This window comes from Pan troglodytes, chromosome 22, assembly GCF_028858775.2.
Source record: "Pan troglodytes isolate AG18354 chromosome 22, NHGRI_mPanTro3-v2.0_pri, whole genome shotgun sequence".
Lineage (NCBI taxonomy): Eukaryota > Metazoa > Chordata > Mammalia > Primates > Hominidae > Pan > Pan troglodytes.
In genome coordinates, this window is record NC_072420.2 from 37,884,177 (window position 1) to 37,911,348 (window position 27,172).

General features: G+C 42.2%; 1 protein-coding gene across 23 annotated transcripts in view; it reads left to right on the forward strand.

Annotated features, from left to right (window-relative positions):
- TTC3 (tetratricopeptide repeat domain 3) overlaps positions 1-21,839 on the forward strand; it is a 129,820-nt gene extending 107,981 nt beyond the window's left edge. For all 23 annotated transcript variants that reach the window (XM_024352459.2, XM_063803664.1, XM_063803671.1 and 20 more), the window contains 11 exons: positions 1,503-1,642; positions 4,446-4,514; positions 5,783-5,879; positions 7,229-7,329; positions 10,051-10,141; positions 10,829-10,930; positions 14,395-14,756; positions 16,293-16,419; positions 16,608-16,751; positions 18,964-19,056; positions 20,172-21,839. In XM_024352459.2, coding sequence (XP_024208227.2) covers positions 1,503-1,642; positions 4,446-4,514; positions 5,783-5,879; positions 7,229-7,329; positions 10,051-10,141; positions 10,829-10,930; positions 14,395-14,756; positions 16,293-16,419; positions 16,608-16,751; positions 18,964-19,056; positions 20,172-20,306 — 1,461 coding nt within the window. In that variant the 3' untranslated portion in view covers positions 20,307-21,839. The remainder of the gene's footprint in view (positions 1-1,502; positions 1,643-4,445; positions 4,515-5,782; positions 5,880-7,228; positions 7,330-10,050; positions 10,142-10,828; positions 10,931-14,394; positions 14,757-16,292; positions 16,420-16,607; positions 16,752-18,963; positions 19,057-20,171) is intronic.
- Positions 21,840-27,172: the final 5,333 nt, after the last annotated feature.

A 27,172-nucleotide genomic window follows, 5' to 3' on the forward strand; every position in this document is an offset into this window, starting at 1 on the left:
AACTAGGTTCTTAGGCTTCAGCATAACCTTGCGGTTGCACATAATCTCCCAGCCAAAGGGATGGATCCCAGGTGAGATCATTGGCTCAGAATAGGAGCACAGGATAGGTGAGAAACAAGATTGGCTTGGCTGCCAGCAGCAAGGCATACAAATTCACATTGGTCCTGGTAGAACCGAACCAGGTGGAACACAGGATTCTTAAGTAGAGTAGGCATGGTGGTCACCTCAGTCACAGTAATGACTCAAGAAATTCAGGATCAACAAGGTCACAGCTAAGAAGATGTGGGAAGAAGTGGTTGCCATGTTAAAGGGAACATTACTGAGCTGTTATTCAATTTTTGCCACCTAAGAACAGTTGTCCTGTGCCAAAATCAACCTTATCCCTGCTGTAGGATTCAGAAATCTTAAAGGACCTTGACTGGTTAGCAAATCTGCCTTTAAAAAACATGAAAACCTTGGTGTCTAAGGCTGAAGAGGGAGTAGTGGTCTCTTAAGTTGATAGAGCTTTTGACCTGAGGGCCGTGATTTCCTGTGGAATCCATGTAGGTTGACTTTAGTGTCCTTTCTTACAGAGAAGACCTCGAGTTTCTATAGCTGAAATGACCTACGTGTGCTCTAAGCCTAAGCAGGAAGTTCAGGCTGTAGGGAACCTGATAGGAAGTAAAAAATTAAAAGTTTCCCTAAAGCAAATGTGAAGTTAGGATTTCATTAAGCCATCATTGATAATAGTGAGATTTTAAACTAGAAAATATTTGTTTCCTTTAAATATTGCTTTGATTCACGTTTAAATTAATTATTAGAAATATTAACATAGGGAATGTTTTACTTATAAGTGACTGGTATTTATAAGCATGTGCCCCACCCAAACTCCTTGCTACCATTGAATAGATGATGCTTCAGAAAAGACATCAAACCTTTAGAGAATGTGGAGATTCAGAAGTTTCAAACCAGCAACTACATAGGAAGTTGACAAAGAGGGTTAGGTGTCAAGTGGTGCTGTACCAAACCCTCCAGGGGAATGGTAACTAGCATTGTCTCCAAAGAGGTTTTCATTTCTCTTTGTCACACTGCCTGAAATTCTGGCAGGTATCTCAACCCAAATGCCTTTAATGACCAGCAAGAGGATTACATTTATATTTATGAAAGCAAACAAAAACTATTGGCCTTGCCAACTAAAACATGCATACACTCCCTGTAGATTAGAGAATCATTTAGGCTGGAGAGTGAAGTGTGAACACTTCTGGGCACGTCGGAGTGGGTCTTCGGGGTGTCTTACTGTAATCAGGTACACGTAGCGGGTAGGATGTGGCTGTCTGGTGTGACTTGGTGTCCCAGGCTTGGCTGGGGGGCATAGTTTGCCACAGGGCGCCAGCTTGGGAGTGTGTTCTACTGAACTTGAGTCATTGTTCAAGCTATGATGCCGTCACAATTCTAGCCTTTCAGTCTCTTTTGTTAAAAAGTATATTTTGCCATTTATTTAAGTACTTTCTAAATGTTTTTAGATCTCAAAGACGGAATTAGATTGGTTCCTTCAAGATTTGGAAAGAGAAATTAAAAAATGGCAACAGGAAAAAAAAGAAATCCAAGAAAGACTAAAATCACTGAAGAAGAAAATTAAAAAGGTTTCAAATGCCAGTGAAATGTAAGTAATGATTGAAAGGCAGTAATTTTTATTTAAAAAAGAATATTGTGGCTTTTGGTTATTTTCACATTTTTGATATTTAATTTTAAACTACATCAAGTAAAGTAAAAATGAATACTGTTTTCATTGTTTTGTCTCATTTAAAAAAGTTTTCATTGAGTAATTATCTCACCTGAATTTTTTTCTAAACTTAACATTTTTTCAGATAAATTATATAAAAGTGAGAGTAGCATGGAACTGAGAATCCCCAAGGAACTGACTTCCTTCCAGTTTGAACACCATCCCTTTCTCTGGCCCTCTTTTTTCTTATCAGCAAAACATGGGGGCTGGTCTAAAATCTAAGGTTCTTTTCAAAAGTAAGATTCTGTGATGATTATTTTATTTATAATGACTTTTATCCTGAATCTATAAGTTATTAAAATTTGTCTTGTAGTGCGAACGATTTGATAACATATACAGATCCTAGGAATGATTGTCAGGTGGGCCAAGAGTGTGTTTTAAGATTCTCTGTGATCCATCCCTAACCTCCCTCTGCTCTAAACAGTGATAGGTCAAATTCTTCAGCTTGTTTTCTACCACTGTGTAAGAAAACACCCAAAAGTCAGTGTCTTGATTAGCAGCCATTGTATTTGCTCATGGTCCTGCAATCTGGGCTGAGTTCAGCTGGGCCATTCTTCTGCTGGTCTTGTCAGGAGTCCTCATGTGGCTGAATTTAGCTGGGTGATGACTGGGAGTGGCCTCAGCTGGGATGCTGGGGTGGCTTGGCCTCACTTTCTCTCTGTGTAGCCTCTCTGTGATTTTTATTTATGTGGTCCTTCCATATGATCTCTATTATGATAGCCAGACTTCTTACGTGGTAGCTAAGGATTTCAAATGGTGCAGAAGTGGAAGCCACTAGGCCTCCTGAAGGTTCAGGCCCAGAACTGTCACAGCATCATCTCTGCTACCTTTTATTCCTTAAAACAAGTCATAGGCTTGGTCCAGATTCAAGGGCATGAATAATGGGAGGCTGGGTTCACTGGGGGGCCACGCTACACACTCACCTTTCAAGGGCTTTTGTGTTTTTCCATGCCGCATGCCATATGATCAGATGACTTTCATTATGAGTCTTGCTAGCATTACATTTAGGCAGTCCTCAAACAATGAGGAAAAGTAAAACACTGCCTCAGGATTTTCACTCCCTGTGTCATGTCATTTTGATGATCAAAGTAGCTTCACTAGTACAACACACGGAAACGATAATGTCTGTAAAGCTTTTTACCTCTAATATTTGAGCATGACCAGTCTTGGTCATTTTGTTACTAAAAAGTGTGGAAATATTTATATTTAACATACTTTTTTTGTTCAATTCAGACATACTGTCAAACTAGACAAGGTAACTAGAGGCTGTTAATGATAAGAAATTTTTTTTCTGTACTAGCATAAAAGTTAATTTCTGATGGAGAATAAACTTTTTATTGTTGACTTTTTTCCATTTTATTATTAGATTTCTTTACCTTTCCTGTCACAATTTAAAGATAAGCCACACGCTTCTAAGTTTTTTGCTTTTTTTTTTTTTCTGAGACAGAGTTTTGCTTTTGTCACCCAGCCTGGAGTGCAATGGTGCAATCTCAGCTCACTGCAACCTCTGCCTCCCATGTTCAAGCAATTCTCCTGTCTCAGCCTCCTGAGTAACTGGGATTACAGGTGCCCACCACCATGCCTGACTAATTTTTCTTTTTTTTTCTTTTTTTTTTTTTTTTTAGTAGAGATGGGGTTTCACCATGTTGGCCAGGCTGGTCTCGAACTCCTGACCTCAGATGATCCACCCATCTTGGCCTCCCAAAGTGCTGGGATTACAGGCATGAGCCATCGCACCTGGCCTGCTTTTTACATTTTCCAAATAAATGCTTTAAAGCTCAATTTTTCTATTTAGATTTTTAAGTAAAATCTTTAAACTTTTTGGATCTCTTTCTCAGAGATGCACAAAGGACATGAAAAATGATTTCTTGGATGTTTCTGTGCTCTTGATCACACTTACTATTCATTAAGAAATGACTAGAACATAGAGCTCATGATTGGTACAGTGACACAAACCACAGACGGCTATGAAAGAAGGCAGGGCTTCCATGAGAGTGTCAGAGTGTCACCCAGTATTTGTCTATTTAGAGGAGGGAGGAAGTGTTTTACAAAAGAAGTAAAATAATAGTTAAGCTGGCTTGTATTAGAAACAAGCGGCTTTAGTAAACAGAGATGACTGCAAAGGTATCTCAGGGTAGCATGAAAGAAGAGGCAGAACCCGCCTTGTGCAGGGCATGGCTCAAGAATCGGAGATTCACACACTTGTTTTGAAGGATTATCAGAGAATGTGTGTGTGTGTGTGTGCGTGCGCACCCGCGTGTGTGCATGAATGCTTGTTTTGACTTTAAGTTCTGTTTTAAAGAGTAGAAGGCTGTTTTCATTTTGAATGAGAATCCACATCTTCTCATTTTGGATAAGAATCTCTGGTTACACTGATGATGATGCCACAGTACCTGTGTTCTCTGCTTGAGCTGCACATCTTAGACTGAGATAGGGTGATTTACCTGTAAGCATATGACTTAGAGTGAAGAAAAAGGTGATCTGGAAGGAAAATTTCCCAAAAGGGAAATGACCTCAAATTATTTTCCTATTTAGAAGATACTAAAAATGAAACAAGATGTAAAAATATATATATTAAAAAATCAAGAAATGTTTTTAAGGATATGGGTACAATTTACTGTGTGGGGGTCCTGTTAAAAATTTTTTCATAATTAATTAATATTTGGTGATTATGCTTTTATAGGTATACCCAGAAAAATGATGGAAAGGAAAAGGAACATGAATTACATCTGGATCAGTCCCTTGAAATCAGGCAAATTAAGCTTAAATTTATTTTTAATATCTTTTAATACTTTTAATGCCAGGAGTACAAGCACGGTAGACTTTGAAGTATATTGTTGCTTATCTATTTCTTTTAAATAATTATGTTTCTGTTTTCTTTATTTCTATTTCTGTTGCATTTTAAAAATTAATTTATAAATATATTCTTTGAATATTTAAATATTTTTATTTTACAAGATTTCTGCATTTATTTCCCATTGTCAATATAAAAATACTGAATTTATCGTTGTCAACTTTTTTTGGATTAACTTGAAACTAAAAACATGTTGTAAAAACTTTTGTGTTACTTGGAATATTCATCTCCACTGTAGGCTGGTAGTTTGTTGCTGTTATTGCTTTATAATTATAGGTTCATTAAATTTTTACTATGAATCTATGCAAAGTTTCCTTTTAACCCTTGCTTGCTAATGGAAATAATATGTTTTCACATACTGGTAACCAGTACATTCAGTGATAAGCAGTTGCATTCTGCTTTTCTCACTATTGTTTCTTATGCACATTGCCATCCCAGTTTTTGAATAATTTTGTACAGATTTCTTTTTCCCTTTGGGTTCTGTCCTTGTAATATGCGTCAAAACAGAATTTCTGGCTCAAAGGATAGGGAATGTTATATAAAGCTTACTTTTTAAATTTTTTATTTATTTATTTTTTGAGATAGGGTCTTGCTCTGTCACCCAGGCTGGAATGCAGTAGTGCAGTCATGGCTCACTGCAGACTCCATCTCCCAGCTCAAGCAATTCTCTCACCTCAGCCTCTCGAGTAGCTGGGATTACAGGCACTCACCACCATTGTATTTTTTGTAGATATAGGGTTTTGCCATGCTGTCTAGGCTGGTCTTGAACTTCTGGGCCCAAGCGATCCGCCTGCCTCGGCCTCCCAAAGTACTGGGATTACAGGCCTAAGCCACTGTGCCCGGCCTATACAGTTTATTAATGTCGCCAGATTGTACTCCACCTGCCCTCATAAAAATGGTGAACTGGAACAGTACCCTCACCTTGATTCTCAGCATGCCCACCTAATGTGCACTTCCATTTCATATCTGCCTTTGATCACTTATAAAGCACAAAGAGCACACCTGAGCCTGTGTATTGTGTAGTAAAATATGAGATGAGAAACTGCTCTGGAAGATGTAGCTGAGGCTATGGTGGTGCGGTTTCAAAGCTCATCCAGCCTGAAACCTTTGTCATCTCACTGTGAAATTTTGTTCAAGAAAGTTTTTTTTTCCTTCAATATTTGTAGCAACACACTTACAAATGAGAAAATGAAAATAGAAGAGTGTATAAAGAAAGGGAAAGAGGATTATGAAGAGAGTCATCAGAGAGCTGTGGCTGCAGAGGTGAGTCCATGACACTTAGTGACCACTATGGCATTTGTCATTTGTTTTTGTGTTTCTTTAATGACATATGAGGCATAACAGACATTACTGAAAAGTGTGGTGCATAAAGGATATCCTGTAAACCATAATATATCCTCACTAAAACGACCACTCTTTTTCCTTGCCTATAGGCTTGTAATGTTTTACCGGTATTATATTGTTACTTAAATGCACTCATAGTGTACACCAAATTTTGTAACCTGCCTTCCTTATTTACCATTATAATTCAGCCATTTCCTATATTATACACTTTGAATACTTTCATCATATTTAATCAAGTGATGTATCATGAAGTAGCCAACCATATTTGCCAATACTTGGAAAGGAACTTGAAAATAATCCACGTATTAAGAATACGCTCCTTCCGCCCCTAGAAGAATATATAGCAATGTCAGTACACTGTTTGAGAAACTACTGAGACAAAAATCAAAATTATGACATCCGGCTGTATTTTATTTAGTTCCAGAAACATGATTCTCTATGTTTCTGTAGCTGAGAAACAAATGATATTTATTGCATATGTGTCTGTGATTATTCTGGTAAAGTAAGAAAAGACTTAGTTTATACAGTCTGCAAACATTAGGCTTTTCAATTAAGAATTGACTATGCACCTGCTTCTAAGGACAGGAAAGGAAAAAGAGCCAAAGTATGAATACTTTTTGTGTCCTACACCAGCATCCGTATTCCTGAGCTTGTTTAATTCACACCACCGTTTGGTAAGCAGGTTTGCCTGGTGGGCCCTGTCAAGTTTACTGACACCTGGATTAAAAGGCTATTTAATGGATCATTTGGACCATGAGGCCATTTTACATTTCCTGCAGTGATTCTCACAAAAATGGCCAGTTGGTTTGTGGGGAAGCCACAGAGAGTCTAAAATCTTAAAAGCATACCCCGAAGGCCTTTGATGCCCTTGCCGAGAACAGCTTCTCTGAGGCTTTTCTAAACTTGCAGAGGATGCAGCCTTTATTAAGGGTTATTCTGCTGCAGGACCATAGGTAATGCACACTCGTGTACACATGCAGTTAACCTGGCTCTGTGCTTATATATAGCTTAAGCAGAAAGCCATGTACAGTTATTCATATCTGCAAAAAGGATCATGGAAGGTATGCATTTGTGATATCATTTTGTTCTGTTTTCAAATCTCAAAGTCTAATTCATGTTCACCTATGGTACAATCAAGTTCTGATGATTCTGTCATGCTTCATTTAAGGAGAAATGGGAAAGTGGTTTGAATGTTTAAGTTTTAACCTTTAAAATAGTTTCAGGCTGTCATTTGTAAAATACTCATATGTCTTCTGATCTACTGGCAGGTATCCGTACTTGAAAACTGGAAGGACAGTGAAGTGTATAAGCTACAGATCATGGAGTCACAAGCAGAAGCCTATCTGAAGAAGCTGGGGCTGATTAGCCGGTAATGCAGTTTTGTGGGTGTTCTCAGCACGTCATTTAGAAGATAAAGCTAGGACCATTTGAGAAAAACATTATTTTGTATTAGGACCATTTTATTTTTAACAGTTATATAATTGATACATGTTCAATTGTAGAAAAGTTAAGACATACAAACAAAAATGATAAAAATCATTCCTAATTCTAAATGGATAGATAACATTTGTATTTTGGAATAAATTCATGAAGTGTTTGAAAAAATGAAAATTTATGAATTATTTTTACTAAATAGTATATAGGAAATTTATTTTCATATTGGTAATTACATATCTCCAACCTAATTTTGAAAAGTTGGATAGTAATTGAGCATAGAAACATGTCATGATTTACCAAACACTGCTGTGCTGGAACAGTGGAGTTGTTTGTGAATTTGTGTTAATATAAGCCACCCTGCAGTGAGCATCCTTATAGTTAACTTTTTATGCACATTATTAGTCATTTCCATGCAGTAAAATTTTGGAATGAAGATCACATTTTCAAGGCTTTTAAAATTTTTTGCCAGGTTGCTTTCCATAGTAGCTATTATTTAACAGTCTGCATGACAGCACGCGAGAATGTTTACAAAGTATATTCACACATGTTAATTTTTTTTCAACTCTCCACATAATCTCTACCTGTTTTTGTTTGTTTGTTTTTTTGCGACAGAGTCTCGCTCTGCCACCCAGGCTGGAGTGCAGTGGCCTGATCTTGGCTCACTGCAACCTCTGCCTCCTGGGTTCAAGCGATTCCCGAGTAGCTGGGATTACAGGCGCGTGCCACATGCCCGGCTAATTTTTTGTATTTGTAGTAGATATGGGGTTTCACCATGTTAGCCAGGATGGTCTCTGTCTCCTGACCTCGTGATCCACCCACCTCAGCCTCCCAAAGTACTGGGATTACAGGCATGAGCCACCGTACCTGGCCTTGTTCTTGTTTGTTTGTTTTTGAGATGGAGTCTCGCTCTGTCGCCCATGCTGGAGTGTAGTGGCGTGATCTCGGCTCACTGCAAGCTCTGCCTCCCGAGTTCACGCCATTCTCCTGCCTCAGCCTCCTGAGTAGCTGAGACTACAGGTGCCCGCCACCACTCCCAGCTAACTTTTTGTATTTTTAGTAGAGATGAATTTCACCATATTAGCCAGGGTGGTCTCAATCTCCTCATCTTGTGATCCACCCACCTTGGCCTCCCAAAGTGCTAGGATTACAGGAGTGCCTCCCAAAGTGCTGGGATTACAGGAGTGAGCCACCACGCCGGCCGGCCTTGTTTGTTTTTAAGATAAGGCTTGCCTGGGATTCCTAGAGGATCTTCTTCACCCTAGTACTTAGCACTTCTCTATGTGGGATTACTTTTCATTGAGTCCTTTTACCATGTTCTATACACAGATTTTGTGTTTTTAATCCCAGGGTTTTGATCCTTCCTGGTGCTTGCCTTTTGATTCAAATTTCAAACCCTCAGCATTGAACCAGAGATTGTGTGAATCACGGACAGTTTTAGTGTATAGTTCTTTTTCTTTCTTTCTTTTCTTTTTTTTTTTTGAGATGGTGTCTTGCTCTGTCGCACAGGCTGGAGTGCAGTGGCGTGATCTCGGCTCACTGCAACCTCCACCTCCTGGGTTCAAGTGATTCTCCTGCCTCCTGAGTAGCTGGGATTATAGGCTCCCACCACCACGCCAGGCTGCTTTTTGTATTTTTAGTAGAGATAGCATTTCACCATGTTGGCCAGGCTGGTCTCTAACTCCTGACCTGGTGATCCGCCTGCCTAGGCCTCCCAAAGTGCTGGGATTACAGGTGTGAGCCACCATGCCCGGCCCCTTCTTCATTTTCAAGATTTAATTTTTTTTCATGAGAAAACTTTTCTGATTAAAAGTAAAATGCTGATTTAGAATATAGGACTAGTACAGCTGAGGTTGAGACCAAGTGGTAGTCAACCGCCTGTACTAAGCACCCACCATAGGCTGCATTGCGGCTCATCTGGGAAACAAAGATAATCTCAGACTCATTTCATCTAATAGTATCAACTCTTCCAATAAACGGTAGAGTATACAAAGATTCTTTCTTCAGGATGCCATGCTAACTCTGCCTCCTCCACCAAAGTATAGAAACATAGAAAAGGGGTAAAAAGAATGCTCTGTTTTTTCTTCAATATGTATAATGAGGTCTTACTGTACCCACAGATTGGTAGTGTTTTTGATCTTCTCAATTAGGAGTAGTCAATTTATCTGTCACTTTCAATAGACCAGATTCATGAGGTGCTGAGATTCATGAGGTGCTGAGATTATAAATTTATCTTAGGCTCATCCTTTATTTTTATATTAAGGTAATGATTAGGGTTTGATTGGAATCTTTTGAATGTTTCAGACTACCTTTTTAAAAAATCTTTAAATGCTGACGCTGTCTTTAATATTAAACATAAAGATGTCAGATGAAGAACGGTCAAACTTTCAAATTTGGGAAAAGAATTTAAAATTCAGGAGACTTATTTTCTCTCTGCCCTTCGGTTTTAGAGTTTTTGTTATATTAATAATTAAAATTTTCTAAAGTGTCTCTAGTGGCAAGTTTACAAGATAAGCAATTCCTTAAAAATAGTTGGATTTTTGTGTGTATGTGATTATGTTAAATGTCTCTTTTGCTCATGTTTAGATGTTTATTTGACCGTAAGTGCTTTTAATTTTTAAAATTTCTAAAGCAGTTTTATATTATACTTTTTCAGTGATCCTGCAGCATATCCTGACATGGAGTCTGATATACGTTCATGGGAATTGTTTCTTTCTAATGTTACAAAAGAAATTGAGAAAGCAAAGGTAAGTTGTAAACATCTTCTAATCCCATCAAAATCTTTATGATAGTTATAATTCTCGGGAGGCTGGTGTCATATTGAATCTATTTCTTTTTTATCTATTATTATCAATAATTTTTTTTGTTGAAAGTATTATGAGCTTTTCTTGAAACTAATGGTTTTGTTTTGTTTTTTTGAGTTGGAGTTTCGCTCTTGTTGCCCAGGCTGGAGTGCAGTGGTGCGATCTTGGCTCACTGCAACCTCCGCCTCTCAGGTTCAAGTGATTCTCCTGCCTCAGCCCCCCAAGTAGCTGGGATCACAGGCATGTGCCACCATGCTCGGCTAATTTTGTTTTTGGTTTTGGTTTTTAGTAGAGATGGGGTCTCTCCATGTTGGTCAGGCTGGTGTCGATCTCCTGACCTCAGGTGATCTGCCCGCCTTGGCCTCCCAAAGTGCTGAGATTGCAGGTGTGAGCCACCGTGCCCAGCTGGAAGTAGTGATATTTTCTTAATTAAATTAACCATCTTGACCTCTGCCTTGATTGGTAAGATTAGAGGAGTTATGTTTGAAAAGGCTTTGGAGCATTCGGTTTAATGAGGTCTTATTTTGAATTTCCTTACCAAGACAGTTATGTTTCATTTATAATGTGTAGGAAGAAACAAAGTATTAATTGACAATTGTGGTTTTCCCACACTTTACTTTCTACTCACAGTCTCAGTTTGAAGAACAAATTAAGGCAATTAAAAATGGTTCTCGGCTCAGTGAACTTTCTAAAGTGCAGATTTCTGAGCTTTCATTTCCTGCCTGTAACACGGTAAGTCTAGCACATCTTTTTTTTTTTTTAAAACCATAATTCATTTGTTAACTGGCCAAAGTAGTTATTTGTTGTTGTTTCCTGGGAGTGAGGATGAGATTGGTTAATAATTGCCTTAATGTTTCATTATTGGTGCTACTGATTAACCTTTTAAGCTTTATAACATTCTTATATAAAATAGATCAGTCTTTCTACATCTGTATGAGGGATGGACTGAGATGAATACACCATTGCTACATTTCTATCACTCTCATGTTCCTTGGCCTGTCTTCTATCTTTGTGTGTGTGTGTGTGTGTGTGTGTGTGTGTGTGTTGTATATGTATTCCTGACTTTGAACGAATAATCCAGGAGTAGCAGTTGCCTGTTGCGCACTGCTTTTGTGATTCAAGCAGGCCCCTATCACCACCTCAGATTATACTCTTATTCCTAGATATTTGGGACATAAGACCAAAATCTAAAAATTAAGAGGTTTCCTCCTCAAATACAGAATAAAAGCTGCTATGCCTGAGGCATACAGGGCTTTGTTGGTCCGGCACATCATATTTTACTACTTGTTTGAGGTATTTGCCGAATCTTGTTAATAACAGTGAATAATCTTGTCTTTTTATTTTAATATACACAGCACAGTAAAGAAAAGCATTAATTGCATTTTGTGGACTTTACAACATGGCTAAACCCATATTTCTTAGATTTGGACACAGATAGATGCTTAGTAAATACTAAATTGAAATGAATTAGGCCCAGAGGAGATCAGACCGTAGGAATTTAAAGTTAAATCTTGAGAGAAAACTTAGGTAAAAAAGAAAAACAAAATTAAAGGAGGACTGTGTGTGAGAGTTGAAAGATATAAGTCCCAGAATGTTGTGGCAGGACAGTGAAATCTTCTGGTTCCTAAAGACGGAGGAGACTGTCTCCCAGCACCTGACTTCCACCCTCCCACTACTGCCAGACCTTTGCCTGGGCTGTTCCTAGCCTGGAGCACTGTCCCCGCTCTGCATCCTGCCTTCCCCTGAAACCCTGTCAGGGGCTGCCCTCTTTTGGCCTCCCACTGTGTCCCTTCTCTCATGTGCATTAGATCTCAGCCTGGCCTTGAATGTCTCTTTCTCACCAGTACCTTGCACAGTAAACATTCAAACTTACTGTGAATTCATCTGAAAAAAAAAAAATTAAGTGTGGAAAAAGTGTGACCACCCTGAACTGAGTAAAATATTCTGTTGAGATCCAGTTTTTTCTCTCCATTGAATGTGCAGTTTTAGTTAGAATTACACTAAAGGGCACTTATCATTTATCGTTTTTCCAAGTTCTTGTAACCGATATGTATAGAGAAAACGTTGGCTCTCAATAGGATATTTTACTGTTAGTTTGTAATCCTAGCTTATGTTATTTTATCAATACTCAAAAGGATTTTCATATCCTAAATTCTGGGAACTCTTAGTGTGCCAGGAGCTTGAGTAATAAGTGTGCCTAAAAATTATTTGTATCTCATTTCTCCCTCATTCATTCATTCGGTAATTGGTGGTGATAAAGACTGATGTGGGCTGTGCCCCCAAAGTGCACATGGACTTGGGGAAAGGCAGACTTTAAACCCATTGTTACCTGCAGCAGAGTGAGGTTTCTCACGGCAGAATGCTGGAGCGGCGTGAATCAGGGGCCACTAACCTAATCTAGAGGTGTGGCCTCAGCGGGAGATTCCCAGTTGGAAGTCTCCCAGAGACAGAGATCTGCAATAGGAACTTACCAGACAAAGGAGTGAGAGGGGTGTGTTTGGACGGTTAGAGTTCCAGATGGAACACACAGTGCTCCTGGAGCCTAGAGAGACAGAGAGCACACTCCTTTCATACTGTAATAGAAGCCCAGTATGACGCAGGGGCAAAGCCAATGGAGCCTTCTTCTCTAAGCTGTGTTACAGCAGCTTAGACACTTCTAGCTTCATTAGACCAGACAGGATAGGTCTCAAATAAGGGAACAGCAGCAGAACAGGAGTCCCTCCTTCTTCATGGCTTCGCTTTCCATGGTTTCGGTTATCCGCAGTGAACCGCAGTTAGAAAATACTCAATGGAAAATTCCAGAAATACATAATTCCTAAGTTTTAAATTGCGCACTGTTTTGAGTAGCGTGATGAAATCTGTATTCTCACATGGTCACATTGTGACCTCCTCCCTTTGTCCAGTGTTTTCATGCTGTTGCTGCTCCCTGCCCGCGAGCCACTTAGAAGCTGATTTGGTGACCAGATGAACTTCTCGCGTTACCCCAGTGCCTGTGTTCAAGTCACCCCTATTTTACTTCATAATGGCCCCAAAGCATGGGAGTAATGATGCTGGTCAATCAGATATGCCATAGAGAAGCAATATATTGCTTCCTTTAAGTGAAAAGCTGAAAGTTCTCCACCCAATAAGGAAAGAGAAAAGATCGTATCCTGAGGTTGCTAAGATCTATGGTCAGAACAAATCTACCCATGATATTGTGAAGAAGGAAAAAGAAATTCATGTACAGTATATGTAGGGTTCGGTACTCTTTGCGACCTCAGGCATTCACTGGGGGGTCTCAGAATGTATCCCTGAGGATTACGGGAAGCTACTATGCTTTTTGAAGATGAGCTTGCCACTAATGTGGGGGAATGTTGGGGAGGGGCTTGAGTGATTTCCATTTGTTCGATTATCAGTTTATTGCCATCAGCCTGTCCTGGATGGGGCATGGCAGTGGGGGTGGAGGGAAGAGAACAGATGTGAGAGGTGACTGGGGGTACATTTACAGGCGCCATGCTGCTCAGGAGACCAGGCCCCATGTGTTCACGTGGGAGTTGAGGGTGAGTCTTGGGCTTCCGTCCAGGAGTACTAGGGGAAGAGCAGGACTGGGGAGGCTGCCTGAGGCTGGTTTCCAAAACACTGACTTTGAGTTGCCTTGGAATCACCCAAGTGGATTTGCAGATTTGGATCTTGGGAAAATATTCTAGACTGCAAACTTTTAAAAAGATTTGGCCTCAGGCAGCTGCATGGGGAGGAGTGTCAGCACTGCAGGCGTGGACGGAGGCCTGAGAGCTGCCAGGAGAGCTGGCAGGGAAGAGGAGGCGGCCCCCTGGGATGGAGACAGCTCTGGGGAGTGTGGTGGCCATGATGTTCCATCTGTCAGCTACATGGTTTAGCTCAGAAGGGGAGAAGTGTAACCAGGTAGAGGCTGAAGGAGGGCCAGTAGGCAGGCAAAATGGTCTCATCTTACAGAGAAAATAGTGACTTACAGAGATAATTATTTAGAAGTCTGAGCCCTCCTACTCTTGTTCTAATAACTAACAAGTTATTATCAAGAATTCTTTTAAAACGAAAATATTTAATTCATGGTATTCAGGTTTCCTGTGCACGAAGCCTCTGCACTGCGTTACTGTATTTATTCATCGGCCTTTGCCCTTGGGCGTTTCATCCTTCAAGGGAAGCCCTAAGTGATCCATGGTGTGGTGTATTCCTCACAGGTTCATCCCGAGTTACTCCCTGAGTCTTCAGGCCACGATGACCAAGGGCTTGTGACTTCTGCAAGCGACGTGACTGGAAACCACGCAGCACTTCACAGGGATCCTAGTGTGTTCTCTGCTGGTGATTCCCCAGGGGAGGCTCCTTCTGCGCTGTTGCCAGGGCCACCCCCTGGTCAGCCTGAAGCCACTCAGCTGACAGGGCCAAAACGGGCTGGCCAGGCAGCTCTGTCAGAACGAAGCCCTGTGGCTGATCGGAAGCAGCCTGTTCCTCCAGGACGTGCTGCGCGTTCAAGCCAGTCTCCAAAAAAGCCGTTCAATAGTATTATTGAGCACCTGTCAGTGGTATTCCCATGTTACAACAGGTATGAACAGAAAATGTCTGTGACTGTGTTCAATACTTTATCGAACTGAGGTTTCCTGATTAGATAAAATCATGGCTAGTTAGGTGTTAACATGAAAAGGGTTGCATAATTGTTTTGCTCAGAAAGACAGTTGCTACATTTCTTTCTTTTTGTAAATATAGAGATAAGTATTTTCAAATAAATTGGTGGGTTTTTTCTTTCTTTTTTTTTTTTTTGAGACAGAGTCTCACTCCGTTGCCTAGGCTGGAGTGCTGTGGCACAGTCTCGGCTCCCTGCAACCTCTCCCTCCCGAGTTCAAGCGATTCTCCTGCCTCAGCCTCCTGAGAAGCTGGGATTATAGGCATGCACGACTAAGCCTGGCTAATTTTTGTATTTTTAGTACAGGTGGGGTTTCACCATGTTGGCCAGGCTGGTCTCAAACTTCTGACCTCAAGTGATTCACCTGCCTTGGCCTCCCAAAGTGCTGGGGTTACAGGCATGAGACGCCACACCCAGCCTCAAATAAATTTTTTAATGTGCATATGTAAATTGAAAACATTGACCACTGGGTAATTAACATTCATCAGAACCCATGACAATTTGCTAAGATTTTGATGAGACCAATAGCACTGTCTAAAACTAGTGTTATAGAATCAATAAATGAACTGCAAAACAATAATTTTGCATCATTGGGGGGACAAAATTATATATAGCAAAGAAGGCAGCAGCAACTTAAACCTTGTTATATAAGACCTCTGATTTGTTAGAGTGTGAGGTTGAAGACTGGATGGAATTCCATAGTGAATGGGGCATGTGGACATGTTAACAAGGGGTCCTTGTGAATGTGGGAAAAAGCTGCCCTTACCTGAGTGAGCAAGAGCTGTAAATAGAGTTGGGATGATGGCAGGCTCTTCAGTAGCGTTTCTGCCTCCACCTCTGGTTTCCGCTGTTCAGGTTGGTACGAGGGGGACAGAGTTGCCTCTTGTCTCAGCTGTGAAAGATGATGAGGTAGAGGCGGTGTCTCTGAAGTGCAGCTCAGATCAAAGGACTCTATGCTCAGGAATGACCTTTGGCATGTGCCCTATTATTTCAGTTTCTGAGACAGTGTTAATTACAGGCTTCAAAACTGAAATTTGTAAACAATGGGGCAGTTAAAATATGATTAGCCAGCAGGCATGGTGGCTCACGCCAGGCCGAGGCAGGTGGATCACCTGAGGTCGGGAGTTCGGGACCAGCCTGACCAACATGGTGAAACCCCATCTCTTCTTAAAAAAAAATGGCAAAACTCACTTGAACCCGAGAGGCAGAGGTTGCAGTGAGCAGGGATCGCACCACTGCCCTCCAGCCTGGGCGACAGAGTGAGACACTGTCTCAAAAAAAAAAAAAAAAAGTTATGCTTTTTAGATAGTTATTGTTGTTATCAGTGGTCTTCAGATTAATTTTATGTGCATTTGTCTTTGTTTCTTTGGGTTGGGCTGTTGGATTAATATTGGCATGTAATCTTTCTTAGCAGTAGAGAACTTTCTGTTGTCATTCATCACTCACTCTCCCTTTCAGCACTGAGCTTGCTGGTTTTATTAAAAAAGTGCGAAGCAAAAACAAGAACTCACTCTCAGGATTGAGTATTGATGAAATTGTCCAAAGAGTGACAGAACACATTCTAGATGAACAGAAAAAGAAAAAGGTATTTTATCTAGATGTTCCAGTTTATCCTTATTTATTTATAAAATATGAGAATTGTTAAAAAAAAAAAAAAAAAGCTTCAAACCAAAACCTAGAGAGCAATGTACTAAAGACAGAAGATGGTCAAGTTGTTGGATAACTGGTTGCTTCCCTCTTGTCCCCTCCCCGCCACCCCTGTTATTTTCGCAGCCAAACCCAGGAAAGGACAAGAGGACTTATGAGCCCAGCTCTGCCGCCCCCGTGACCAGGTCCTCCCAGGGCTCACCCTCGGTGGTTGTTGCACCATCACCCAAAACCAAGGGGCAGAAAGCAGAAGATGTCCCTGTGAGGATTGTATGTATAACTGTATAGTTTTGTTTTTTAATGAAAAACGAAGCAAACAAAATTTTTAATCCATGATTTAGCCCCATTCATTTCTAGACCTAATTTATTTGATCCCAACATTAGAAACTGAATTTCAGTGTACTTGAATGTGTCCAGTTAGAGCAATCAGTGAATGGCCGAGGTCATGGTGTCTGCTGTGATACGTTTGGGCCCAGCATGGAGAGAAGCCCCTGCACATGAGTGACAAGGGCTCTGACCATCGTGGGGGATCTGAGCCTTCTCTCTCTTGCCCTTGTTTTGCTGCAGATGGTCAAGTACATGAACTTTGTACATCCAGTGTGGTATTTTGAACAGTTGGGGAAGTCATTTTTGAATAATTTTCTTCTGTGTAACCATGGCTTTGGAATTACACAGATGTGTCAATGTGTCGTGTGGCCACACCCACCCCAAGATAGACCATGATCGCCTGGAGAAGAGGGTTCTGTTTTTGCTTCATGATGGATGTTTGTAGTAACGAAGATATAAAAGCTGACTTACTGAAACTTCACCAGATTGTATGAGGAAGAAAAATATGTGTTCAAACTGGGACCTAATTTGATAACCATAGTTTGTTAAAATTAAAAGTATTAATTTTCAAATTACAAAGTATTACATACAATAGAAAATACAAATAAAAAGGGCATTTTAAAACCCGCCCTGTAATCAGTATTACCACTTTGGTATATATTTTTCTAAACTCTTGAATGCATGGATATGTGAATTAGTCAAAACTGAATACGCTAGTCACACTTTGTATGTTCTCTGAGGGGCTGAATGTTTTGGTTGTTTTCCTTTTTTTTTTTTTATTGTGGTTGTCCTTTTTTTCTTTTAGTTAGAAATATACTGTGCCCATCTTTTCTAGGAAATAGAAAACGGTCAAGTTAAGTGTATATTTTTTTCAAACTAAACCTGGCTCCGAGCTTTGCACTGGGCATTGGAGAGGCCTTCAATGGCTCTTCCCCGGTCTGGCACTTCCTCTTCTTCCCTGACCCTCGAGTCATGGGCAGCAGTGGAGGGGCATGAACCCTCCTTCTGCAGCATCTGCCCCATCTCCTCCTGGGCCGAGTCATGCCTTGGGAGAGACAGCAAAACCCTGAACAGCAATTCAAGGTCTTCTCAGCCCTCGGGTGATGCCTCCAGTGCCACTCCCTGAACTTGATCCCACTGCCAGGGCTGCCTGCATTCGCCCACTCCCTCAGCAGGGGTTTTTAGAGCATGAGTTTGAGCTAGGTTTTCTGCCAGCTGCTAAAGACCCAGATGGGACTCATTTTGTGCCTTCAAGGCGCTCAGAGTTAAGAGGCAGTGAGCTAGAGTAGAAGTTAATGGTGCAGTGAAGGGTAAGTGCTGTGAGCTGCAGGGAGAACTGTGCCTGGAGTCCCAGGCGACACTCAGGTCTGCTCTCACATCGAAAGCACTGTCTGTGCTCACCAGACTGTGAGCCGCTGAGGCCAGAGCCCTCCATTCATCTCTGCGTCCAGCACCCCACACCAACCCTGCCCATGGATGTTTGCCGGATGAGCCATCCGTTTGTTTTGTTGCGATTTGCACAAGTAATCCATGCTCATAGAAACTAGAAAATAGTAAAGAAAAAGATTAAATCTCCCTTACCCTGAGGCAACCACTGTTAACTGTTTTTCTAGGCATGTATGTATACATGCAGCCCCTTTATTAAAAAGTGAGTTATATATGATACATGTTGTCTTGTTAGCTGCTTTCATTCAGCAGGCTGTTGGGGCCAGCTTTCTATGTCAGGGATTATGGGCTTCCGTCATGATTTTCCTTTTGGCTACACAATAGCCCATTGTGTGGATGTGTTGGAATTTACTACCCTCAACTGTTAGATGATTAGATGTATGATTAATTCACACCATGCCATGTGATTATCCCATACTGTACTTTAGGTATGGTAATCTTCACCTGGGGATCTTCTGGTCACATAAAACAGTTTTTTCTCTGAGGAAATTAGAACTTTAAAAGTATACTTTTCTTTTTGTATTTTTATATTTTTTCTTAAGAAATGCTACTAAAAAATAAGTTGTTTCCTCAGACTGTTTAGCTGTAATTGTGAATAATTTGCCACCCTTTGTGGCAGAAGATGTTTGAAGGCCACTTGAAGGAAGAACTCGTGCCATAAAAACAACTGTAGTTATTCTTTACTATTCAGGTGTGTTTGTTTCCACAGGCACTGGGTGCAAGTTCCTGTGAAATATGCCACGAGGTGTTCAAATCAAAAAACGTGCGTGTGCTCAAATGTGGGCACAAGTATCACAAAGGGGTAAGAGCTCTTTTTGGCCATCCTTACAGCATGCATTGGGACCTTCAAATATTTTCAAAATAAGAAAGGAATTGTTTTCTAGTCATCAGTATTTATTGTGCTTTCAAACTATTTTCTTTGCAAACCTCCCGTGTCGGTGTTCAGTGCCTCCCTGTCCTCACACCAGCTCTGCAGGAAGGGCAGCTCTGGAGACCGTCCTTTCCATCCCTTGTGGGGAGAGGGGAACAGCAGCTCCAGCCACTCGTTAGTGCTGAGATTCAAAGCGGTATTAGTTCCTTCAAAGGTGATTTCTTACACACTTGGCTAAATGGAGAAACAGTGAAACCATTTTTTTGACTTAGTGTAGTATATGAAGTCAGTTTAACATTTTAGAGGAGAAAAACTAAACCTAGCTGAGTCCCTTCTGCCTGACCCGGGGACAGTCCTGCTCGTACCGTTCTGGGATCTGTGTGTGAACTATCATGGTGTTCTAGGTACCGTGAGCATTTGTGTGCACCCCTGCTGCTGGGTTAGAACAGATCAGGTCTCTGCCATGGGGATTTGCTAATCCCTTGGAACAGGATAAATACAGCATGCTCACTGAAAGGAATTGAGACCACTTGCCGAGTCTCTGGTGTGGTGTGCCTCCTTGGGTACAGGGTCTTATGTTTGGGCTAGCTGACTGTCCACAGCCTCTGCAGTGTGGGCAGCAGCAGCAGGAGTGTGGCGTGCAGGCTGGAGGGCTGTTCCAGAGCCAAGGGCCAAGGCCAGGCCAAGGGATGGGCTAAGAATGAGTGATTGGGTCATAGGGCCGAGAATGCCAGACTCTGGAATTTGGCACAGCTGAAGTGGAAGAGCCGAGCCTGGAACTGGGGATCAGGGCAAGACCACCCCCTGAGGCCAGGTTGGAGGCCCAGAGCGCTCAGGATCTGACCCTAAGGTGGGATCGTTTGCGGCTGGGGCTTTGTCCACACTCTGGCCTGAGCGGGTGTTGGTGTCCCTGAGTATTGGGCAGCTCCAGGCCCAAGAGACCAAGGGCAAGTGAGCCACGCCTGCCAAGGAGCCCAGCAGCACAGGGGAGCTAAGCTTCCTCATGGTCCTGAAGGCATCTTCTGATTTTGTTTTCTCCTTTTCAGTGCTTTAAGCAGTGGCTTAAAGGGCAGAGCGCTTGCCCGGCCTGCCAGGGTCGTGATCTCCTGACAGAAGAGTCACCTTCTGGAAGAGGCTGGCCCAGTCAGAATCGGGAGCTGCCTTCCTGCTCCTCTAGGTAGTCACACTTCACTAAAGTGTCATCCACCAGTGTGTTGAATCCGAAGAATGACAATTTTCTACCACTGGTGTAAAAAACAAACATTTGAAGACCCTTGTGCATTGTGTGTCACAAAGCTAAATACATGGAAATCGTTAATATCGTTGATATTAAGTAATTTCCCCACTCTGAGTGAATACTTTGATGATTGCCAACAGTGGCTAATAAAATGACGGCTACCACACTCATGGGTCACTGGGGCTGCGCAGGGCTCTTTGAGGTGGGTGGCTTCTTTTGGAAAGTACTATGAACGTCTCGAAGCAGTATTCTAGTGATAAGAATTCTTAACATAGCCAAGCGCCCCACGTTTGTTCCCCACGTTTGTTCCCCTTTTGTGTTTGAAAAACCTGTTCTGGTAGCTCCACAAGAGAGATGATACTGACTTTTTAAATTTTTTACAAGAGTCTGTATTCCTGATGTGCCTATATTTTTCCTCAAAGATTCTGCATTTTAAGGATGGGCATAAGCAAACTATATTTTAATAATGTATAGTTAATGTTAAAATATTGGCTGATTTAGACCAAAAGATTCAAATCTCCTCTTTGTGAAATCCCATCTGCATTTGATTTTTTATTATTTTATGTTCCCCCGATAGATTGTTTTAAGTGTTTGCTTTTCATCTTTTATAGATGTAATCTGATTTTCAAAAATCATTAACACTTTTTAATTAGTATCGACTAAGACTTTTTCCCCCTGGAATCGAGGCTGTGTGTCCATCATCCCAGCCCCCGGTTGGAGCCTGCTCTTTGAACTCCGCTGCCCTCCTCAGCAGCTTCTGTCCTCTTCTGTGAGTCAGTCAGCAAGTGCTTGGGATCCGCATCCAGCCGTGCTGAGCACACAACAGGCTGTGTGTGGAAATGGCCACCACCATTCTCCTTCCCCACCCCACCACAAAAAGAGAAGCTGTGTCTTTAGACAACCCTGAGGTATCTGTGTTACAATCGTTTTGTGTTTGATATTTGTGTAAAGTATGCATGCAGTCTTGTACTGTGGCCTAAGAACAAAACTGTAACTGCATTAGAAACCATGAAAAAATTAGATATTGTTTTGTGACTTTTAGACAGTGGTAAATATAGAACCATGAATTCTGGTCACATTCCATTTCTCTCCAACATGAAGGATCAAAAAATGTTTTTCAATGTGTTCTTTGTTCCACTGGAAACTTAGAGTCATGAGTTTATGAGCTGATTTGGTCACCTTCCTCTGCCTTTGTTCACTGTGAGTTCTGATGTCTTAGTGACTTAGTTCTTAGAAGCTCACGCCTTAGTTTGAAACAGATTCTCCACGGTGGTCCCCAAAACACTGTCTGCATATCCATAAGAATTGAGCGCTATGGGTGTTAACGTGCATGAGGATCAGTTTGCAGCAGCAAGTACAAAAGGAGAAGAGGAACATCCGTTGAATGAGTGTGTTTTGTACATAACTTCAGATACTTGTGAACATGCCTTATATTTGTCCAACAACTGTCAGAATAAAGAACATTCTAAAAGGAGAAGTTCACTGTCACTCTTGTCCATTCTTTCTTAGAGAAGTTTAAAAATGCATTCTTCTGGAAAACTTAGGACATGTATGTAATGCTAACATTTTAAGAGTGCTTTCATCAGGAAAGAACAGCCACGCCATGCTGTGTCTGAGGAGTCTGACCAGGGATCTCAGGGCGTTTTAGGGCCGGGTCAGAACTTTCCTTTGTGCCTGCGTAAGATCGACTATAGGAGTTCACACAGAGATGATAGAGTTTACTTCTTAAGGCTAAATTAAGAGATTTTTCATGTGAATACATATAAGGATGTTGAAGATACATTGCATTCCTTGGTATATTTTTTGAGGCATTTGTGGATTTATGGGCCACTGAGGCTGTCGATGGGGTTTCCTCTATAGAGGGGCTTCTGGGTATGCTGAGCACTCACAGAGTGAAAGCTCATTTGAAGAAAGCTCATTTTCAAAATCTGTCTTCTGTTTATTCAAGTGTATTCAAAGTATTATCAGTACATATTTTTAGTCTGATGGCATTTAATTTAATTTAAAGCAATGACTATTCCTTAAGAATTTAGGCCGGCCGCGGTGGCTCATGCCTGTAATCCCAGCACTTTGGGAGGCCAAGGCGGGCGGATCACGAGGTCAGGAGATTGAGATCATCCTGGCTAACACAGTGAAACCCCGTCTCTACTAAATACAAAAAACTAGCTGGGCATTGTGGCGTGTGCCTGTAGTCCCAGCTACTTGGGAAGCTGAGGCAGGAGAATGGCGTGAATCCGGGAGGTGGAGCTTGCAGTGAGCCGAGATCGCACCACTGCACTCCAGCCTGGGTGACAGAGCGAGACTCCGTCTCAAAAAAAAAAAAAAGATTTTAGATTAGTTTTCCCTGCTGAACTGCTTAATCTATGTTATGAATAATGGATAGCCTGGTATAAAATTGAAGTGGTGCCCCAGCAATGCAAAATGTTACTACGGTTTTTAGTACAAAACCGTACTACATTTTTGTACTAAAAGACTACAGAAGTGCCCCCACTTATTCGTGATTTTGATTTCCACAGTTTGTTACCCACGGTCAGCCGTGGTCTGAAAATAGGCAAGTACAGTGCAGTACAATAAGATATTTTAAGGGGGAGAGACCACACTCACATAATCTTTACTACAGTGTAATTGTTCTATTTTATTACTAGTTCTAGTTGTTCATTTCTTACTGTGCCTAATTTATAAATTAAACTTCATCATAGATACATATGTATAGGAGAAAACATTGCATATGTGGGGTTTGGAATTTTCTGTGGTTTCAGGCATCCACTGGAGGTCTTGGAACATATCTCCCACGGATAAAGGATGTGTGTGTGTGTGTGTGTGTGCACGTGCGCACGTGTGTGCAGTGGCAGCAGGTGGTCACAGTGCTCAACACACCGCAAACTGAAGCAGTAAAACTATTTTAGAGTAGTTTTTTAGTCAGATGACTGGAGAAGGGAATTAAAGGAAACAGTAGAAGACACAATAGCAAAGATGGAAGTTCCTTCTGTCAGCCTGAGGTACTTACTCAGGAGGCTGAAAAAGCAGAGGCCATAAAGTGATAGGATGGTTGGTCAGAATGAGGACCAAAAAGCATCTGCAGTATGACCTCAGAAAGAAAGAAGGTCTCAGAAGGAGAAGCTGGGAGGGTATACAGATGAGTAAATTCTTGGTGAAGTGCTCAGCACAGTGCCTGCACACAAACTCGTGATAACTGGAGCTAACAACTAACTGTCACTAAGATTAAGGGCCTGGAAATTGCACAAGAAAGCGTAGGATAGTACAGTAGGAAAGCCGCCGTTAGGTTAGGAAGTCCACTTCCTCAGTGTGGCCTGGATTGGAACACGATCCAGTGGTGAAAAGAGCAAGAAGAAACCAGATCACCTCAAAGTCGTTTTGGAAAATAACAGCTTTGTTCCTGAGATCTCCCTGAATTGACTTCAGGAATATTGTGATTCTATAGCAATGGATCATTTCACCTTTTGGCTTTCCCAAATTACCGGAGTGAGCAGCTTTGAGTCAACCTTTCCTATCCAGCTTGGGTTCAGGATCAGGGCCCTGTGGTGGGCTCACTAGGGGGTTGCCCTGGAGCATCGGTGCGGCCAGGCAAGGCTCATTGTAGTGGAGGTGTGTAGTCCAGACTCCCTGGCTTAGGGTGAGAACTGTTACCATTTGTTCCATCATCGCCTCTACTTTTTTTTTTTTTGAGACGGAGTCTAGCTCTGTCGCCCAGGCTGGAGTGCAGTGGCATGATCTCCACTCACTGAAATCTCCACTTCCTAGGTTCAAGCGATTCTTCTGCCTCAGCCTCCTGAGTAGCTGGGATTACAAATGCACAGCAGTACACCTGGCTAATTTTTATATTTTTAGTAGAAACAGGGTTTTATCACGTTGACCAGGCTGGTCTGGAACTCCTGACCTCAGGTGATCCACCCGCCTTGGCCTCCCAAAGTGCAGGGATTTACAGGCATGAGGCACTGTGCCCAGCCCATTGCCTCCACTTTATACTGTCTCTTCCTATTCTCCCTTTAAAGGTGAAAAAAGATAAATATTAGCAAGAATGCAGAAACTAAACAATAGTAAACTAGAAAATCCCAATGAGTCATCCGTTAATCAAGTCGGATTGATAAACCATCAAGGCAAAAAGGGACTTTTAACTATGTTAAGAAGAATAATTTGGGGGCCAGGGCCTGGTGGCTCACATCTGAAATCCCAGCACTTTGGGATGCTGAGGTGGGCAGATTGTTTGAGCTCAGGAGTTTGAGACAAGCCTGGACAACATAGTGAAACCCCATCAGCAAAAAATACAAAAATAGCTAGGCATGGTGGCACACGCCTGTGGTCCCAGCTACTTGGGAGGCTGAAGTGGGAGGATCACTTGAGCCTGAGAGGCAGAAGTTGCAGTGAGCCGAGACAGCACCACTGCACTCCAGCCTGGGTGACAGAGTTACCCTGTCTCAAAACAAAAACAAAAACAAGATCTCCATATGAAAATAAATGAAGCTTGACCTTTCACAGCATATACAAATGTCAATTCCCAATGGATCACAGTCCTCAATATGGAAAGCAAAATAATGCAGCTTCTACAAGAAAACAGACAATCTTCCTGCCCCTGGAATAGGCAAAGATTTTAAGGAAGCACTAGCTCCAAGAACAAAATGTTGATAAACTGGATTTTGTTGCACTAAGAACTCTTAAGTTTCTGTTGAGAGAGTGAAAAGGCAAACCATGAAGTGGAAGACGCTGGTAATCGACACTTCCAACAAGACTCCTCCAGAATGTACAAATAACTACAAATCAGTAAGAAAAAGATAACAATATATTAGAAATAGGCAGTTCGCAAGTATCCAGATGGTTTGTAGGCATTTTGATAGCCACATTTGTTCAAAATCAATCACCAAGGAAATATAAATTAGAACATTGCTGGCAGGGTGATAGGGTTTGGATTCGTGTCCCTGCCCAAATCTCACATCGAGTAGGAGGAAGGGCCTGGTGGGAGGTGATTGGATCATGGGGACGGATTTCCCCCTTGCTGATCTCATGATAGTGAGTCCTCATGAGATCTGATAGTTTAGAAGTGTGTGGCATTCCCCTTTGGCTCTCTCTCTCCTGCCCCCATGTAAGTCATGCTTGCTTCCCCTTCACCTTCCTCCATGATTGTACATTTTCCTGAGTCTCCCAGCCATGCTTCCTGTTAAGCCTGTGGATCTGTGAGTCAATTAAACCTCTTTTCTTCATAAATTAGCCGGTCTCAGGTAGTTCTTTATAGCAGCGTGAGAACGGACCAATACACAGGGTATTTTAAGTTGTCTTGAAGTTTCCTGGTTCTAGCAGGTAGGACCATGTACTTGGCAAGGACCTGTTTTGCTATTCTCTGGGGCATGGGTGAAGGTCTGGGGTGTGAGAGGCTACAGTGAGCTGTAATCACACCACTGCACTCCAGCCCAGGGGACAGAGTGAGACCCTGTCTCAAAAAACAAAAAAAAATTGAATCATGTATACACTTATATCAAAAACCAATGTACTCCTGATTACCTCAACTTATTATGTGGGGATTATTGAGGTCTATAGTATCTGTATGGTGGAAATACCATATAATGCAACTCTTCCCAACTCTGTGTTTAGTGGGGTGACACTGGTAGCTTGAAATCAACCATCGTTGGAGTACTAACACCACAGTCATTGACAAATGCTGCTTTGCTTCCCTGGAAAAGCTGGTAAAGCCTGGAGTTCTGCTGGTCTGGTGGTGCTGGAGGTGTCCTTGATACCTTTCTCATTTCACATTTGAAATGGTGATTCAGGCACTCAGCAAACCTTGCTGGGATGATTTCTGCTGAGAGAGCTCCTTCCCACTGCTCTTTGGCTAGGGTCCTCACTTCTCTTGCCACCGCCTGGCCTTGCCTGGTTCTCTGCCATCCTGGAAAGGAGACACTGCTCTCTGCAGCGTCTCTGGCCCAGAGACAGGCCGAGTCTGTCATTGCATTAGCCTCTTAGCGGTTCCTTGGGAGCTACTCCCAGCAGAACCTCTGTCCCTGCCACAACAGGTCCTGTGCTACGAAACACCAAGGAAGTCCCCTTCCTGCCTCTGGCCAAGGCCCTGCCTGAGAGGGTGCATGTGAATGCAAAGCAGGTCTGTTTCAGGAGTGCCCAAAAAGAAGCCACCAGGAGGACACCTCCATGCCAGAGGTGACTCATCTTACCTCCCAGAGGAAGGACTGGGGCCGGTCCCTTGGCCTTGCCAGGAGAGCCTCCGCAACGAGCAGCTGGTATGCGTTACAGGGCTCCTGTGGCAGGCACTTCAAAGAGACAAGCTTGCTCTCTGTAGCATGTGCCTTTGTGTCAAACAGACCTGTCATTGTTTTCAGCAAATACCTTGGGACTTCAGTGCATAAATACCATTCTGGGTATTTTTCAGAAGTTGTGTATAAAGGCATTCTGCCTAATTCCTTCAGTCCTCTATTTCAGTTTCTATTTATTTGGTGTGATAGAAAGCTCTTAATTTAGATCTCCCCACCGCCAATTCCAAGAAATCTGCCACCAGCTCCAAGCCTCATGTCCTGAAGTGCCACCTCATTCCCGCGGGGTGAGCCAGCAGCCTCTGAAAAGAGGAAGCCATTGAACAGATCACACTGTGCCTCCCGCCGCTGGCCGCCGCCCCAGCGCCAGCAGGACTCCGGCTTTGACTGGGGACTCATTGGAGACCACATCGCTTTTGCTTCCAGTTTCCAAACTGCCACCACCTCGAAACTGCCAGACCTTTGAAAGCTGAGGCACAGTGCCTCACCCCTTCCTTCAGAAGACTGTCCAGCTCCCCCTCCTCCCCCTCCTCCC